General features: G+C 52.2%; 2 protein-coding genes across 3 annotated transcripts in view; one reads left to right on the top strand and one right to left on the bottom strand.

Moving 5' to 3' along the window:
* LOC117016049 (fer-1-like protein 4) overlaps positions 1-6,254 on the bottom strand; it is a 31,697-nt gene extending 25,443 nt beyond the window's left edge. Inside the window, exons 1-15 of the mRNA XM_033095074.1 lie at positions 6,176-6,254; positions 5,850-5,905; positions 5,378-5,466; positions 5,182-5,281; positions 3,921-4,012; positions 3,719-3,760; positions 3,282-3,443; positions 2,684-2,744; positions 2,431-2,562; positions 2,189-2,251; positions 2,024-2,108; positions 1,613-1,772; positions 1,308-1,491; positions 1,034-1,220; positions 52-410 (exon numbers count right to left, since the gene is read on the bottom strand). Coding sequence (XP_032950965.1) covers positions 52-410; positions 1,034-1,220; positions 1,308-1,491; positions 1,613-1,772; positions 2,024-2,108; positions 2,189-2,251; positions 2,431-2,562; positions 2,684-2,744; positions 3,282-3,443; positions 3,719-3,760; positions 3,921-4,012; positions 5,182-5,281; positions 5,378-5,466; positions 5,850-5,905; positions 6,176-6,254 — 1,851 coding nt within the window. The remainder of the gene's footprint in view (positions 1-51; positions 411-1,033; positions 1,221-1,307; positions 1,492-1,612; positions 1,773-2,023; positions 2,109-2,188; positions 2,252-2,430; positions 2,563-2,683; positions 2,745-3,281; positions 3,444-3,718; positions 3,761-3,920; positions 4,013-5,181; positions 5,282-5,377; positions 5,467-5,849; positions 5,906-6,175) is intronic.
* Positions 6,255-8,792: 2,538 nt separating this feature from the next.
* On the top strand, positions 8,793-16,055 carry SPAG4 (sperm associated antigen 4). Of its 2 annotated transcripts, XM_033094327.1 has the most exons (12): positions 8,793-9,342; positions 9,839-9,943; positions 10,202-10,268; positions 10,455-10,516; positions 10,754-10,797; positions 11,090-11,115; positions 11,228-11,336; positions 11,596-11,671; positions 11,851-11,966; positions 12,372-12,539; positions 14,308-14,397; positions 14,512-16,055. In XM_033094327.1, exons 1-12 carry the CDS (start codon positions 9,033-9,035, stop codon positions 14,659-14,661), a joined length of 1,323 nt encoding a protein of 440 aa, XP_032950218.1. In that variant the 5' UTR covers positions 8,793-9,032; the 3' UTR covers positions 14,662-16,055. The 2 variants fall into 2 exon arrangements, with proteins under 2 accessions (XP_032950218.1, XP_032950217.1); XM_033094326.1 differs by lacking the exon at positions 9,839-9,943 and having other exon boundaries at positions 8,794-9,342.
* Positions 16,056-16,891: the final 836 nt, after the last annotated feature.

The raw sequence follows: 16,891 nt of genomic DNA, 5'->3' as shown, positions 1-16,891 counted from the left end.
ACACTCCAGAGCTGAGAGCAATCCTGCCCCTTTGCTAAACCCCAGCCCCACCTCTGGCAGCGGCAGCAACTCCTCCACCTCCACGTCCATCGCACTAGGAATCTCAGGCCCATCAGCGCTGGAGCTGGCGTCTAGATGCTGCTGAATCCCCGGTGGGGTCTTGCCCCGCCTGGCTTTCTTCTTCTTTCCCTTGAGCCGGGACAACCTGGACTCCTGTGAGGCCTGGAGAGGCTCAGGTTCAGCTCTCCCTTCCAACACCTCCATGGACACAGCCACCAGCAGGCGACCACGGTACCAAATGCCCTGGCCAAGGCCTTCGTTGAGACTTTGAAGACCATCCCGGAGTCCCCCACTGGGGGGCGAGCCATAGAGAGACACCCAGGCCGGGCCGAAGGTGGGGTTAAACCCCGCTGTGGGGACAAGAACACTGTATTGGAGGGGAACATGGAGCAGGTGAGTGCTAGGTCAGTCTATGCACTACACCCTTATTTCCTGCATGTTTGAGAGGTGGGGTGTCCGATTGGGCCTTCGCTGCTCTGGGAAGTCTTTTTACAGCTGCAGATGGACAGCTGTGAATGAGGACATGGAAGCATTTCTGAACCAGCTCAGCTCCAAAGGCGCTGCGGACAGTTGGAGTCAGGGCTCTAGGGGCGGAGCCAGAGCCTGGGAGGTGGAGTCAGGATTGGAGCGGAGCTACAGGTGATCCCGTTAGGGGCTGGGGTAAATGGGTGATGTGCAGTGGGCTTGTTGATGTACGTGTAAATCTGTGGGGAGCACAGGGCTGGAGTGGTTACTGGATGTGCAGCTGTAGTTAGGATTCTGTCAACGGTGCCAAACCGAGGGTGGGGTCTGTAGTCTGGGGGTGACAGACAGGTGAGGCTACAAAGGGAGGGGTCGGCTTGGGGCACAGTTTGTCCTGTGGGGTGGGGCTGATTTTCTTAGCGGAGCTGGATCACGAGATGGGGTTTGCCGTCGGGGGCGGGATCCAGGGCAGACAGGGCCCAAGCGAAGGCTGCACACCAGATGCGCTCACCCGCGCGGCCCGGGTGTGAGATCTGCCTCAGGTCCAGCACGTGTGTGGCGAGGGCCACATCGACCAGGGGAGCCTCGTCCCGCAACTGCAGACGAAGGCCGCGCGTGAGCGGCGGGAAGAGCTCCACGAAGCTCAGTTGCTCGTTCCACTCCGGCGCCGCCGCCTCTCCACGCACCGACGTCTCGCCCTGAACGCGGCGGCGAGGACAGGCGGAGAGGGGTCAGCGCGGGATCAGGGCCTAAGCCTCTGCCAAGCGAGGACGGAAAGGACTTACCTGCTGCCCCAGGAAAGACACCCGCACATAGGGGTCCACGAGGACGCGTTGGTCGTGCAGGGCGCGGGCCAGGCTGCCCAGCAACCCGAGGCGCAGGGCGGGAAGCCCCTCAGCGCGGTACACGCGCACGCGCAGTCGCGCCCACGGTCTCTGAGCCGGCACCCTGCGTGGCAGCAGCAGGTTCCTAGGGTGGGGTCGGGGAGACGCTGAAGGGCCGAGAAACCCGACTCTCGGCCCCTCCCCCTTCTTGCGTCCGGGAGGCCACTCCCGGTCCTACTCCCTCCTCCGACCTCACCCCAGCTCACTTCTCAATGTCCGAACTGTGCCCCGGGCACGGGGGTGGCAGTGGAGGGGGTAGATCCCCGCGCGCCCTCACAGACAAAGTGACCTTGATGAAGCCTTTGGTCCCGGCGCGAGTGTCCCGGGGGTCGTGCAGCGGAGCCCATTTCTGGTAGAAGTGGCCATCTGGGGGCAGAGGGGCAGACCAGCGGTCAGGAGAGACCCACGGGATGCACGGGGCGGTCGTGGGGCTACAATCCGAGTGGTGGACAATGGCCGGGGTTCATATCCTGCTCAATAGGGGGGAGCCGGAGTGCGTGGAGGTCAGCCTTCGGAAGAGATTGACGTCTCGCAAGTTCCCACGTAGGTATCAGTGCCCAGAGATTCAATTGTCCTTGTCTGTGCAGATGAGTCTCAGTGTGGGGCAGGTTCGGTACCTGGCTGGTCACAGATAATGCCCAGGTCCATCCTGAAGCTGCCGATCCGGGTGGCCATAAAGGGGAGAGTCTGAGAATGGAAAGCCTGGGAAAGGTGGTGTTGGTCCTGGAGTTTAGGCATACTCCCTTCTCTGACAGAAACTTCTCACCCCCAACCCCACTCACCGTGATCTCCAGCAGTAAATCTTGGAGGTGAAGCCGGGTCTCATGAAATTCGAACAAGAAGTACTGGGTTGAAGTGGGGAAACAAGAAAGGTTGAGAGAAGATTATATATGAAGGTTTCACATATAAAGAAAATGCCCTTCTTCTTCACCCCTCCTCCATGGCGCCTCTTTGTCCACCGAGGCCATGCCCCCACGGCGGACAGTTGTTACCCTGGATCTCGCTCCATCTTGGTCACACGCACCTCATTGTAGAAGGGGCAATTAGTCCCACGCTGCGTGGCAGTCACTCGGCGCTGCTCCCCTACTCGCACGGCCACATAGGGGTTAATGTTGACTCCCACCAACTTCTGGGCCTCCAGAACTGTGACCCCCACCTGAAGGGTGCAGAAGAAGGAGAAAAGGAAGCCAAGCCTGCCAAAGTAGGGAGGGCAGAACCTGACATGGTGGAGGGCATGTGGTATTTCCAAGGGTTAGGGCCTGGAGGGAGAACGGTACCTGGAAGTCCTGGGCTCTGGATACCTGGAAGGGATCCCTGCGGACCAGACCCCGAGCTCGGCTGCCGGAGAGGGTTAAGGTCAGCTCTCACTTTATTTTTTCCCCCTACCACACATACTCTTGCTTGGTTCTGGGGATAAGATCTCTCCCTCTGAATATTTGGATTCTGAGTCCTTCTGATCTTGTCTTGCCTCCATCTCAACTCTACACCCAGAATTTGACTCATTCCTGGAACCCTAAAACTATTCATTAATTCTTTCACTCAACAAAGATTTATTGAGCACCTAGTATGTGCCAACACTGTTCTAGGCACTGGGAAATGGCAGTGAAAAAAAGAGACAAAATTCTTTGCCCTCATCAAGTTTTCATCACCTACATGGGTTCCAAAAATTATGTGTGAGCCAGTGTAACCGTGTGTCAATGTGGCAGTGTCTATGCCCAGGAGTGAGTGACCCTTGACCCCAGGATATCCAATCCTCACCCATACCCGGGACCATGTGCTTGTGAGGGTGGATGGGCACGGGGCCGGTGTGTATGAGTGAGTGAGGTTGACACACTGGTGGGGTGTGGGAGCAGGTGTACAGTGGGTATTAGTTACCTCTTGAGTGGGCTGAACACAACACCGGAAAGCTCCACATCAGGCTCGTCCTCCAGCTCGAGCTCCAGCTCCAGCTCGTCCTCACCGTCCTGCTGAGCTCGGCCTTGAGCTAGCCTGCGGCCCAACGCCACTGCCCGCCGTTCCAACCGGCCCTCCCCAGGCCTGATAGGAAAGGCCTTCAAAGGACATGTCTGGGACCCATCACCCATCTCTGGGTACCCCTTGACTTTCCTGACCCTTGGACTGACCTCACTAATCCCAGAACTGACCCCTCACCTGGGACCCCTCAATTTCCAGAATTGACCCCTGATTCCAGGACTGACTTCTAACCCTGGAATTGATCCGGTACTGATTCCAGACCCTGGGACTGACCCCACATCACTGGCTCTTACTCTAAAGACTGACCAGGTAACCCCAGGTCATCCCCACATACTTACTCCAGCTCCTGGAAGCCCACATTGGGAATGATCAGCTCCAAGCTGGGAGGAAGAAAAACGAAAGGAATGAGAAGGCCAGGCCTGACGGCAAAGCTGCAAGTTGGGCAGCATGGGTCCAAGTGGCACTGGGTACCACTTCTCCCTTTTCAGTGCATGTCTGGGCTGGGACCACCAGGCCTTGCTTAGGCTGGGGGGTGGTTACCTGTCCCGGATAGGTGCCCCAAAGTCCTCCTCTGCCCAGGCTCCAGTTGCACCCTCTGGGGGCAGGTACTTCAGGTCAAGCTCCACTTGGATCTGAAACCAGGTACTCATACGCAGTGTGCCCACAGGCCACTCAAACCGCCCTGGGCCGAAGAGAAGCCCAGGGAGACTGCCTTTTACTCCGCCTATAAACAGAGACCCTCCTGCCCTGCATCTGTGGTGACATGTGGTTCTTCTCTGATCGTTAGAGATATTGATTACCCACAACCTATTAAGAACTTACCATGTGTGGGTTACCTCTTGAAGAGGCCCAACAGGACTCCAAAATTCTCTCATTGCTCTTGGAAATCCATTACAGTGGCCTTCACAGCTCTGCATGGTCTGGCCCCTACCAACCTTTCCAGCCCCATTTCTTACGGGCTCTGCTTCTGTCCTGCACCCCAGTTATACTCTCTCAGGACACTGGGCTTTTGCCTATGCTGGTTCTTCTGCCTGGAACATTCTACTTAGTTAATTCCTATCATTCTTCAATCCCAAACTCAGGCACTACTTCCTCAGGGAACCTTTTCTGACCCCCAAATAGATCAGATTCCTCTGTGATACACTCTCCCAGCCCCCTACCAACTCTTTTGTAAGACTCATCAGTGGCAATTTTACATTTATTTGTATAAATATTTGTTTAATGTTTGCCTCTCTCTTTAGATATGGAGCTGTAAGAGGGCAAACCCTTATCTGGCTTTGCCCACCACTCCATCCTCATTGATCCACACAGCACTTGGATCAATATAATGAGAGCACAACAAGTTATGACAGACTGAATGAAAAGCTCATTTTGTATGACTCCACACAATATAAATGAGGATACAGCCTAGAGAGACTAAATCACTTGTCCAAGTTCTCATCTGGGAAACGGTGGATCTGAGGTTTTAACCCAGGCTATACTGACCCTCCATAAACACCAGGAAAATCCAGCCAGGTTTACCTTTGTCTCCTATGAGAATTGAGCCTAGTACAGGGTCAGGGAGTAGCACAGAACTCCTTACCTGCCCCCATTGACACACCCCTGACCCTTAGGACTGAACCTGGTTCTTGGCCTCTGTGGGATTTCAGCAGAGGCTGCAATGATAGACATAGGTGCCTTGGCCAGGGGCCTTGTTGTGACTCCTATGTGGGGCTGGGATTTCTCCTCTGAGAAGTAGAACCCTTTACTTAGAGGGACTCTCAGGCTTGGGGGTGGCAGGTGGGAGGCTGGAGGGACTCACCGGAGATGCTCGCAGATTCTTATCCACTAGGGCCTCCCGCAGCACCAAATGCCCAGCGCTCTGTAGATGCTGCAGGGATATCACCAGAGTCCCCAGAGACCTGGAAGTGTGGCATGGAACAGAAGAATGACCCAGGGGAATGCCCTAAGCCACCCCTTGCCCCACCTGCATCCTTTGCTCCCCTAGGCCTACTCACCTGGGGCTGAACACACGGCTGCAGTTGACCACCTGCACAGAAAGACACTCCCCAGCCAGCGCAGCCCCATAGTGTGGCCAACGGAACAGCTGGGGGTGGGAAGAACTTTGTGACACCCAATGCTGGGCTAACCCTGAACCCCAGTCCAGAACCTATTCCCAACCCTGAAACAAGAGCTAACCATCCAGACTTGGAGCTAATTCTGTGACTAATTTTCCAAACCTGGAGCCAACGCCCCCAACACTGGTTTGACTCCATACTAGGGCTGATCTGGGATAACTACCAGTCAAGAATCAGTCCCCCATCTTCATTCTGACTTGTCCCAAACTGGGTCTGACCTCTCAAGCCTAAGACAGACCCCACCTCCTAAGACTATACCTCTCAAATCCCAAGAATGAGCCCCTTAACCCCAGCATGGGCTTAGATGAGGCACAGATCAGCTTCTCCCCATCCAGGACCCAACCCCACTGACCTCACCGATATCTGCTTCTTGACCACAATGAATTCTCCTCGTTTTCTGGGTAAATCCTGCTCAGAATAGAATCTAGTCGTTTATCACTCCCTCCCCCAAAATATCACCCCCCCCAAATCCTTAGCCCAGAGTCTAGTCCTCCTGGACTCACCCTTAAAGCAAAGTAGAAGATGGGGAGAGGAGGCAGAGAGTCGGAGATACTGAGCAGGGAGAGAAAGGGGACACGCTGTAGAGATGCCTAGGAATGGGGTAGGGAGCCTTGGGAATGGAGAAAACGGACCTCCCCTCAATTCCAAAAATCCTTAAAGCACCCCTGCGAGCCTCACCTCGAAAGCTGAGCCTCACTTGTCGGTCATGGGTGCCTGGCAGCCCTGTTAATCGCCGTACACACACAGTCAGAGCCATTGTCCCTGGGCCACTGGCTCTGCTTCTGCCCGCCTGCCCTTTTGCCCACCTTTCAGAACATCTGAATCGCCTCTGACTCACTGGACTCACCCAGCAGGTTCAGCAATCCCTGCCCTTTAGTCAAACACACAAGAGAGCAGGCCTGGGGGGTCATAGGAGGGAAAGAAGCCCAAGGATTGAGAGGTGGGGTAAGAACTCAGTGGTCAGCTCAGACCCCCTGGCCTGCACCAGCTTCAGCCTCCATCCTGCATCCTGGATCCTGGGGTGGAGGGGAGATTGGGACAGTGTGGGGATGGAGGCGAAGGGAGAGGACAGCACCCTAGTCTGGTCCAGCTAGCTTACGGTGCCTCACGTTGTTCCTATTCGTCTCTCTGTCTTCATGCCCAGCTCAGGGTGTGGCTACACTGTAGACCCTCAAAACACTGGCCGAATAAATGGATGGGTTAATAAATGAATCCCTTAGCCCCCAGCATTAGTGGTTATAAGCATTCAACACATTTATTAAATTAGCGAGTGACTGAATGTGTGTCCCTAGTTTATACATAACAGGTGTTCAAAACACTTCTTAACCAGAATCCAGAGGTCCTTAACTTGGGGTTTACTAATGGGACTATCTCTGGGCTTCAGGGAGTCAGCAAATCCTTGAAATTCTCTGTAAAATACTGAGCACCTGTACATTTTTCTGGACATAAAACTTCTAGCTTAGGTTAATTACCCTTAAACAGATGCGCTTTTACTGAATGTATGAAGGAATGAATGTATCTCTCAGTCTGAACCCATGGGTGACAATAACTACGTTGAGTGTATTTCACGACCATCCCCTTAATCATTCTATTTAATGACACCTCCTATGTGCAGGACTTGTGCTATGCCCTCTGGGAGGAAGGGAGTGCAGCCACAGAGATGAATCAGAAATGTTCTCTGTCTTCCGGTAGGTTCATGGACTACAACATCAAACGAAGCCTGGAAGGATTGCAGTCCCCATCAGAACAGGAAAGGGTCAGGCTGGGTTGCTCAGAGGAGGGACGCTAGAGGGGCTTCCCTGAGGAGGGAGTGTTTAAAATGGGCTTTGAGGAAAGGCACTGAGCAGATATAGATATCCAGGCACTGGGGAAGAATGCAGGGTGTGTTCTGGAAACTGATTTGTGAAGTTTGGCCTGCGTGCAAGAAACGTATCGGACGGCAGCAGCAGATAAGATTAGACCATCAGAGGAGGTGGGCCTTGCTGTGTGGCCTTGAGCCAGACATGGTGCCTTCTTGTGCTTCAGCTTCTCCATGTCAATACCGGGGTTACAAAGCCCTGTTCTACTTATTTCCCAGGTATTTGGCACTCAACTGTGTTTTGGGGGTCTATAAAACATCAGACAAGAGGCATGGGTTGTTCTGTTTCTAAGCAAGGTCCAGGTTAGACTTCAAGGCCCCCAGATGTTGATAGACAGGGACAAAGGAAGGCAGAGGGGGAACCAGAATTCTTAGCTTGCAGTGCCTTGGCCTTTCCCTCTCTTCCTACCCTGAGCTCTGTGGCATCTAATCGAGCAAAGTATTGATGCCACCCATCTGGAACCTAACGCTGGCACCTCCTCTCTGGGCTGGAACACAGCCTGGAAGGTTCTCCCTGGGCCTCAATACCTCTAAGAACTGCCACTTCCCCTTGCTAACATTCCAAAGAAGATGTTATGTGGCAGAAAGAGTACTGGTCTCAAGGGCAGGATTTTGGAATTCTAATCTCTATCACACACTGTATGGTTTTAGGACCGTCCTTTCCCCTCTGTGCACCTGTTTGCCTAGCTGTGCAATGTGCACAGAATGTTCTGCATTGCCTTTCAAAGTGTGGTCCTTAATCAGGATCACACCTGTGGTTGTCAAAAATGCACACCCCTGCACCCACTCCAGAAATGCTGGAGTGGAATCTCAAGGTATGCCTGATTTCTATCAGTTGGGAGTCTGTGGACCTCTGGTCTCTTGGCTATGACCATCTGTGATTCTTCACTCTGTCCTCAGTGTCTCACATGGGTTGGTCTGAGTGTCGGTGGTGATTGGTGAGTACTAAATCCTCACCCCACAGACTCTTGGTGAATATGGGCCTGAGAGGGGACCCACAGATCCCGAGGTCAGAGTTCTCCGGCTTGATGACTGGGATGAGAGGAGGGGCCTGAAGCGTTTGCAGAGCAAAAGAGACTAAATGTTTATTTAGAAGTGCCCTGGGTGATCCCCTGCCCCTTCTTAACATTCATTCATTCACAAATATTTTGAGAACCTATTATATGCTAAGCCTGTCTAGGTGCGAAAGGATACAGCAGTGAACAAAACAAAAATCCCTGTCATCATAAAGTTTTCGTGCTGGTGGGGTGACAGGCAATGAAGAAATAAAACGAATAGCATGTTAGTGATAAGTGCCGAGGAGAAAAACAAAGCCCGAGGGGGGTGGAAATTCTTTTAAGCCGAGTGCAGTTTTAGATAGGGTGTTCTGGGAAGTGCGGTGATGTCATTGCTTGCTTTAACCTGAGAAAGAGTAAGAGAGACCTCCATGCCTCCCAATGATGTCACGACAGCTCTGTGACACCCCGTCAGGGCGTTCCGCGGCGACCGTGGTCTCCTCTATGACGTCTGCAGCCGGGCCAAGAAACAGGGGAGAGGGTTGGGTCCAGCCGCGGGGCCCACCGGCTGCACGCAGGCTTTGTGTGGTCTCGGCGGCGCGCATCGGCTGAGGGAGGGCCGAGGGCCTTGGCGGCTGCGGCGGCGACTTTGGCGTCCGTGAGTGGCCCGCCGGGAGTCAGGATGCGGCGGAGTCCCCGCCCAGGCTCAGTCGCGTCCCCGCACAAGCACACGCCCAACTTCTACAGCGGCAACAGCAACAGCTCAGGGAGCGCCACGTCGGGGGACAGTAGCGGCCACCGGTCAGCTGGGCCGGGGCCCGGGGAGCCCGAGGGCGGAAGAGCCCAGGGCTCGAGCTGCGGTGAGCCCGCCTTGAGCTCAGGAGTGCCCGGAGGAACCGCACGGGCTGGAAGCTCTCGGCAGAAGCCAGCGCCTCGGAGCCACAATGGGCGGACCGCCTGTGGAGCGGCAACCGTGAGGGGCGGGGCCTCGGGTGCGGGCGGGGTCGAACCCGGGTAAGCCGAGGGAGGGGGCGGGGCATAAGGGGCGGGGCGGGGCCCGGAACCGGGATGGAACTACATATGGGCACCTCGCAAGGGGCGGGCCCTATAGGGTGAAGAGGGGCGGCACTAAATAAGATCCTCTTAGGGGCGGGACCTCAGTGTGATGGAAAATCCTGGGGAGGGAAAAATCCTACTATTGAGCATCACTGAGGAGGCGCGGCCTCCATCTTAGCATGTGGCTACCTGGGACTTGGGGCAGCATCAAGACCTAAGGCTGGGGGCGGAGCCTCCGTTTGGAGGTGGGACTAATCTTGAGCCCTGAGGGGCGGGGCCTCAGAGTGCTGAGAGACCAGGTTTAGGATGCTGCGGAACCAAAGCCTGTGAGAGGCTGCCCCGCTTCTGGGCTGGGGAACCTGAGGCCGGGCCCCGGGAAAAGAGTGGGCTTGGGGTACGCAAGGCCCCAATGGAGCCCTTGGGCTCCTGCAGAACCGGCTGGCTCTCCCGTTGTCTCTGAGGAGCAGTTCGACCTTCTCTCGACCCTGGACCGGAGGCAGGAGATGCCTCCCCTGCGAGTGTCCAAGAGCTTCCTAAGTATGGCCAGGCCAGTCCAGATCCCCTCTGACCCTCCGGCTTCCCTCCCCGAATTCCAGTTCTCATCTCTGAGACACTGTTCTCCGTTCTCAACCCCGGCCCATGCTTGCGTCTCCAGCCGCTTCCCTGAGCCCGATCCACCGTCTCTGAGCCTCAACTCATGCTCCTTGCCCCGGTCTAATTCTCCTAGCTCACCCCTCTGCATCTCCCCATTTCTAAGCCGTAGGCCCGTCTCTGAGCTTCCTCTCTTCTCTTCAGGTCTACTTTTTCAGGTGTTGAGCGCGTTGTTATCCCGGCTAGGAGACGTGCTTGTCATTGTGTACAGGTCAGAGGGAGGAAAGGGGGAGCCCCAGGGGCTGCTCTTTGGAGGAGGTGGGGAGCAGGGCAGTACCCAGCTGAGCCGATTCAGACCTGGTTAAGTCGTGTTCACAGAGCTGGGTCTAGGAGCTTGGGGTGGGGGCTGCGGGGTTCCCTAGGGTCCTGGGGCCTCAGCTTCCCTCCGGTTCTTCAGGGAGGTCTGTTCCATCCGCTTCCTGCTCACGGCTGTTTCACTGCTGAGCCTCTTTGTGACAGGTAAGGACGTGGTGAATACCCTGGGGCCACAGCCCTGGATGCTTTGGAGCCAAACTGGGTATATTTTTCCTGTATCCCTCAGCCCACTCTGCCCTTCAGCTCCCCACCGTCCCTTTCAGAGCCCAGTAGTCCCGGCCCAGACTCAACACCCTCAAGCCTCTTCTCCCTCACTGTCCCTTTATGCCACGGAAACTCTCTCCCTTCCCTTCCCCTGAAACTACCTTCCTCTTTCTCCAGCACTCTGGTGGGGCCTCCTGTGTCTGGTTCCTCCTTTGGAGAATGTAAGTAAGGGAGACTGTGTCCTGGGGTGGGTGGTTGGCAGGAAGCCTACGAGCCTAGAGGTTGTGGGGGATCCCCTGGGCTGCTGGAAGGGCTAGACCTAAACAGGGAATTTCTGAGAGACTGTGTCCAGAGGTGCTCGAGGGTCTCTGAGGGGTCCTGGAAGGTCAGGGAAGGTGGGGCAGTCCTCAAAAAGAAAGCCCTTTGCTTCTGGCTGCTTCCAGACTGAAGTAGGCAAGGGGCTGGGTGGGTGATGAGCAATCTTTATATCTTGTACCTCCCTCCCTCCAATAGGAACCTAAGGAGATGCTGACTGTAAGGTGAAAGATGGCGTGGGGAATTGGGGGACTCAAAGGTGCTTCTGTGGGGGGCCTCACAGGAAGTGTCCCAGGGACAGGGGCCAACCACACCGTGCCAACCTCCCTCCTGCAGTGAGTACCACGAGCGTGTGCGCTCCCAGGGGCAGCAGCTGCAGCAGCTCCAGGCTGAGCTGAACAAACTGCACCGGGAGGTGTCCAGCGTTCGTGTAGCCAACAGCGAGGTGAGCCCTGCAGGGGCATCCTGCTCTCACATCCTTTCCCCAGGGGTGTCCAGGAGCCCAGCCTGCTGAAGTCCCGGCCCAGCTTGGAAACCCTTTGCAGAGCCCTGCTCCCTGGGTCCTGAGCCTTAAAGCCCTGCCCTAGAGCTCCAACTTCGGGATTTCTCTTGGGACCCACAAAGTCCATCCCAGAGAACCTAGTTCCAGAGAACTCTACCCCCCTATAAATCCGGCCGGCAAGTTCCACCCTCCCTCTTTTCAGAGAGTGGCCAAGCTTGTATTCCAGAGGTTGAATGAGGACTTTGTGCAGAAACCTGATTATGCGCTGAGCTCTGTAGGTAAGACCCAGAGACACTAAGAGACAGACTCAGAGACAGGGAAAGAGACTGAGGAGACATTGACACGGATATAGACCTATGCACATGACCAGCCCAAGGAGTCCGACCTCAGACAGACCCTGCTCCAGTTGTCAGTCAGACCTGAGAGCCCCCTCAGTGGTTGCTTCTCCCTGCTCCAGGAGCCTCCATCGACCTAGAGAAGACATCCCACGACTACCAGGATGCAAACACTGCCTACTTCTGGAATCGCTTCAGCTTCTGGAACTATGCGCGGCCGCCCACGGTTATCCTGGAGGTGGGCCTGGAACCTGGATCCCAGAATGGGACCAGGGGAGGGACGCTGGGGAAAGGACCCAGCAGCTCCTTGGAAGTAGGACCTAGCTGAGCTGAGGATGTGGCGCTAAGCGGTCCCTGCTGGGCCGAGAATGAGTCCGGTTGGAGACCAGGTCTGGGTTGGCTGGTGAGGCGCTGGGCGAGGCCTAGGACAGCGGTGAGCTGAAGGGGAAAGCTGGCAGGTCTAGGGATTGGGGCCCCAGGTAGGATCTGGCTGGGTAGGGACTCTGGCTGGGGTGAAGGACTGAGTGTGGCGGTGATGAGGTCCAGCCGAGGGCGGGGCCTACCTGAATCAATGCACAAGGTGGGGAAGGTCTACAGTCTCTGTCGGTTCATGGGTTCTGATGGTCCAACTTTCCCCCTGCAGCCAGATGTGTTCCCTGGGAATTGCTGGGCTTTTGAAGGCGACCAGGGCCAGGTGGTGATTCGGCTGCCAGGTCGTGTGCAGCTGAGCGACATCACCCTGCAGCATCCACCAGCCAGTGTGGCACACACTGGGGGAGCCAACAGCGCCCCCCGCGATTTCGTAGTCTATGTGAGTGGACCGGAGGCCTAGGAGGTGGGAGATTTTGCCTAGAAAGCACCAGGCAGTCATGAAAACTGATGCTACCATCTGAGTCTTCGCTTGCTTATCTATAAAATGGAGATACTACCATTTGCCTCAGGGCTGCTGTAGGTTATATGAGGTCTGACAATTAAGTTCGGGAACTCATCCTAGAAAAAGTGCTACATACCTCATTGCTGAATTTCACTATGGTCACCTTCAAAGTACTCCCCTTGGGAAGCTGTGCACCAATGCCAGCGCCTAGTCCACCCTTCAGAGCAATTTTGGAATTCTTTCTGGAATGGCCATCAGAGCTGTCCTGGTATTACCCTTGATGTCCTGAATGTCATCAAAATGTCCTCCTTTCAATATTTCCTTTTATCGTCAGGTAAAGAAAGAATTCATTGGGGGCCAGAGCAGGTGAATAGCGAGGGTGTTCCAATATAGTTGTTTACCGGCTAAAAACCCTCACAGACAGTGCCGTGTGAGCTGGTGCATTGTGATGCAAGAGCTATGAATTGTTGGCGAAAAGTTCAGGTCGTCTAACTTTTTCACGCAGCCTTTTCAGCACTTCCAAATAGTAAACTTAGTTAACTGTTTGTCCAATTGGTACAAATTCATAATGAATAATCCCCCTGATATCAAAAAAGGTTAGCAACATCATTTTGACTCTATGTTTGGACTGACAGAACAGTTTTGGTCATGGAGAATTGGCTGACTTCCATTGTGTACTTTGATGCTTGTTTCAGGGTTGTACTGGTACACCCACGTTTCATCACCACTGATAACATGGCCCAAAACATCGTCTTGCCTCTGCAAAAGGTCTTGACAAACTTCGACTCTTCTTTGCTTTTGTTCGTCAGTGAGCTCCTTTGGGACCATTTCTGCACACACCTTTTTCATGCCAATATTTTCAGTTAAGATTTTCCTGTTTATCGATGTTTACTTGGTTTGCTATCCTTTCACAGTCAGCCAATGAATTTGACACACAATTCGGCAAATTTTTGCAACGTTTTTGTCAGTTCTGCTCGTTACTGGCCACCCTGACCTCTCTTCATCAGTGATGCGTTCTCTCCCCTCAGAAAAACGTTTAATCTATTTGTACACTGCATTTTCTTCATGGCATTATCCCCATAAACTTGGACTAACATGTCCCTGATTTCACTTCCACTCTTGCCAAGTTTAACAAGAAATTTAATGTTTGTTTGTGGCTCTAATTCAAGCTCAGACATTCTTGCAATGGCACACAAAAAACGGCAACAACAATAATGAACTCCACTCAGCAAGACACCACCACATGTCGACACAAACACAGCTATGAGACACTGATATACCAAGGTTATGAAACCTTAGCAAGCTGTTTGTACAGTGCTGCCAATGGAAGTGCACGGTGGCAAGTTCACGAACTTAATTGTCAGACCTCATAAATAACTATAACCATATCCAAATATTACTTATGGCTTCTTGAGCATATGGTTTTTTATCTCCTTGCATCCATACAACCTATGACATCCTTATTATCTCCCCTTCACAGATGAGGAAAGTGGACCTTACTTGCCCAAGGTCACATAGCTAACAATTGGCTAGACTAAAATTCACAGCCTGGTTTCTTCGAGCCCACATTCCGCATTATTTTAACACCAAAAAATAAATGAGAGACCATGCGTATAGCTATTGAATACATAGTGGGTCCTCAACAAAGATTTCTCCCTCCTTCACCTGTGCCTCACTGTTCCTCCATTCACTCTTCACCTACCAGGGCCTCCAGGTTGATGATAAGACTGAAGTTTTCTTGGGGAAATTCACCTTTGATGTGGAGAAATCTGAGATTCAGACTTTCCACCTACAGGTGTGTTTGTCTTTAGGGGTGAGGGTGCTAAGGGTGTGGGACAGTAAGGGAAGATTGGGAAGGAAGGCATCCCTTGGGAGAGCAGGCCTTGTCATGATCCATTTGTCTCCCCAGAATGACCCCCCAACTGCCTTTCCCAAGGTGAAGATCCAGATTCTAAGCAACTGGGGCCATCCCCGTTTCACGTGCTTGTATCGAGTCCGAGCCCATGGCATGCGAACCTCAGAGGGGGCAGGGGACAGTGCCACAGGAGGGCCCCATTAAAATGCTGATTGTTGGAGTAGAGTTGTCTGTGCTGGAAGAAGCTGGATCATTGCTGGAGAGGTGTCTGTTGGGGGGGCTTTGGTCGCCCTTGGTATGTATGATGGGGGGAGTCTACCTCCCAATGTGTGCTCTTTTCTTAGAAAAGTCCAGATCGGTATAGTAGCAGCAACTCATGTTTATAGAGTCATTCCATGTGCTCTGGACATTATACACATTACCTAACTAATTCTCACAACCAGAGGGGACGAGACCACTCAGATCAGGAAATTTGCTCCAAGTGACACAGCTAGGAAATAGTGTCACAGCAGGACCTACGCCCACCTTCCTCCACAGGCCACCCTTACCTGCAGTCAGCCTAAATCCATACTTATGCCCCTCAATTCCTAACCCCAACCTCTGGGAAAGTCCCTTGACTCCTGCAGGTGCAGGTGGAGGGGGAACTGCCACTTTCCCTCAGGTAAACACTAAAAAACTAAGGAGACTTGAGAACCTCTAGGAAGCATCTGGGTCAGTTGACGGAGCCCCTACTCAGGTGGCTTTTACTGAGACCTGAGTGCCCAACTCTATGTGAGGCATGGTACAGATGGTCCTAGTTTTCATCCTGCCCTCAAAGAGCCTAATACCGTAGGAGAGAGGATGCTCTAGGAAACAGGACCATTTACTGATTCAAGAATTCTTCACTCAATAGTAGAAATGGAGGAAAACAGATGGAAGAGACAGTCATCAAAAAATGAAGGAGTTCTACCTGAGGTAGAACTCTAGCAGAGAGTAGAAAAAGGGGACCAGCATGAACAAAGAAACACGCAACATCTTGGCTGTTAAGATCCTTCCCAGTGTGTTCATGTTTTGGAAGAACATACACACTAGGAAGTTGAATGCTGAGTGTGTGTGGGGATGGAGCACGTTTCCATCTGTTTACATTGGGGGGATATTACTGTTGTAATTTGAAGACAAAGGAAAAAGATTCTTGAGCGGTCTCAAAGCTTGACATTAGTAATATGAAAATACAACTTTTCTGAAGGGCAGTTTCACAATAAAAACCAAAAGCCTTAAAAATTTTTATACTCTTTTTAGTAACAGCAATTCCATTTCTAAGAATGGATCCAAAGGATACAGATGTAATCAAAGATAATACTTTTAAGGATATTCATCACAGTTTTTAATAAAGGAAAAACTGGAAATAGTATCTAAGAAGGTAAATCATGGTCCAAAGATAATATTCAGACAATAGAAATGGTAATATAAGGGAATGTTTAATGTCATGGAAAGTAATTAATGATATATGGATTTTTTTTTTAAGATTTTATTGGGGGAGGGGAACAGGACTTTATTGGGGAACAGTGTGTATTTCCAGGGCTTTTTTCCAAGTCAAGTTGTTGTCCTTTCAATCTTAGTTGTGGAGGGTGCCGTTCAGCTTCAAGTGGTTGTCCTTTCAGTCTTAGTTGTGGAAGGTGCAGCTCAGCTCCAGGTCCAGTTGCCGTTGCTAGTTGCAGGGGGCACAGCCCATCATCCCTTGCGGGAGTCAAGGAATCGAACTGGCAACCTTGTGGTTGAGAGCCCACTGGCCCATGTGGGAATCGAACCAGCAGCCTTCGGCGTTAGGAGCACAGAGCTTCAACCGCCTGAGCCACTGGGCTGGTCCTGGATAATTTTTTTTAAAGCAAGCTAGATTGGTATACATAAAAAATTAAAACTTCTATATGAAAAGAGATAGACCAAAAGATACTGTACATGAAAAGACAATGGCCTGGGAGGAACAGAATAAAGGTTATAAAAATAAAAACTTACAAATAGGCTATTCTTAAGAAATAAAATTCACAAATACATGAAATGATAACTAGCTTTCATAATTAAATAAATTCAAACTAAAAATGAGATTTTCTTTTTTTCTTTTATTGCCCGTCAGATTAACAAAAGGGGTAAAAAACTGTTATGGAGGGCAAGTCACAATATCTATTAAAATACCCTTTGATCTAGTATTTCAAGGAACTAATCCTTCAGAAACATTCCTGTAAATGCACAGATAAATGTACAAGGATATTCATTACAGCATTGTTTGAACAGAACACAACTGGAAGGGACCTGTATCTCAGTAAGGGATTGGCTAAATAAGGTATGGTACACTCATACACAGAATAGTATATAGATATTAAAAAGAATGAGATCAGCAATTAAGTTCTAATGGGTAAGACACCCAAAATATATATTATATATATATATATATATATAT

This window comes from Rhinolophus ferrumequinum, chromosome 23 (assembly GCF_004115265.2).
Source record: "Rhinolophus ferrumequinum isolate MPI-CBG mRhiFer1 chromosome 23, mRhiFer1_v1.p, whole genome shotgun sequence".
Classification (NCBI taxonomy): domain Eukaryota; kingdom Metazoa; phylum Chordata; class Mammalia; order Chiroptera; family Rhinolophidae; genus Rhinolophus; species Rhinolophus ferrumequinum.
Note: the sequence above shows the minus strand (reverse complement) of the source record. Positions and strands in the feature narration are given on the sequence as shown.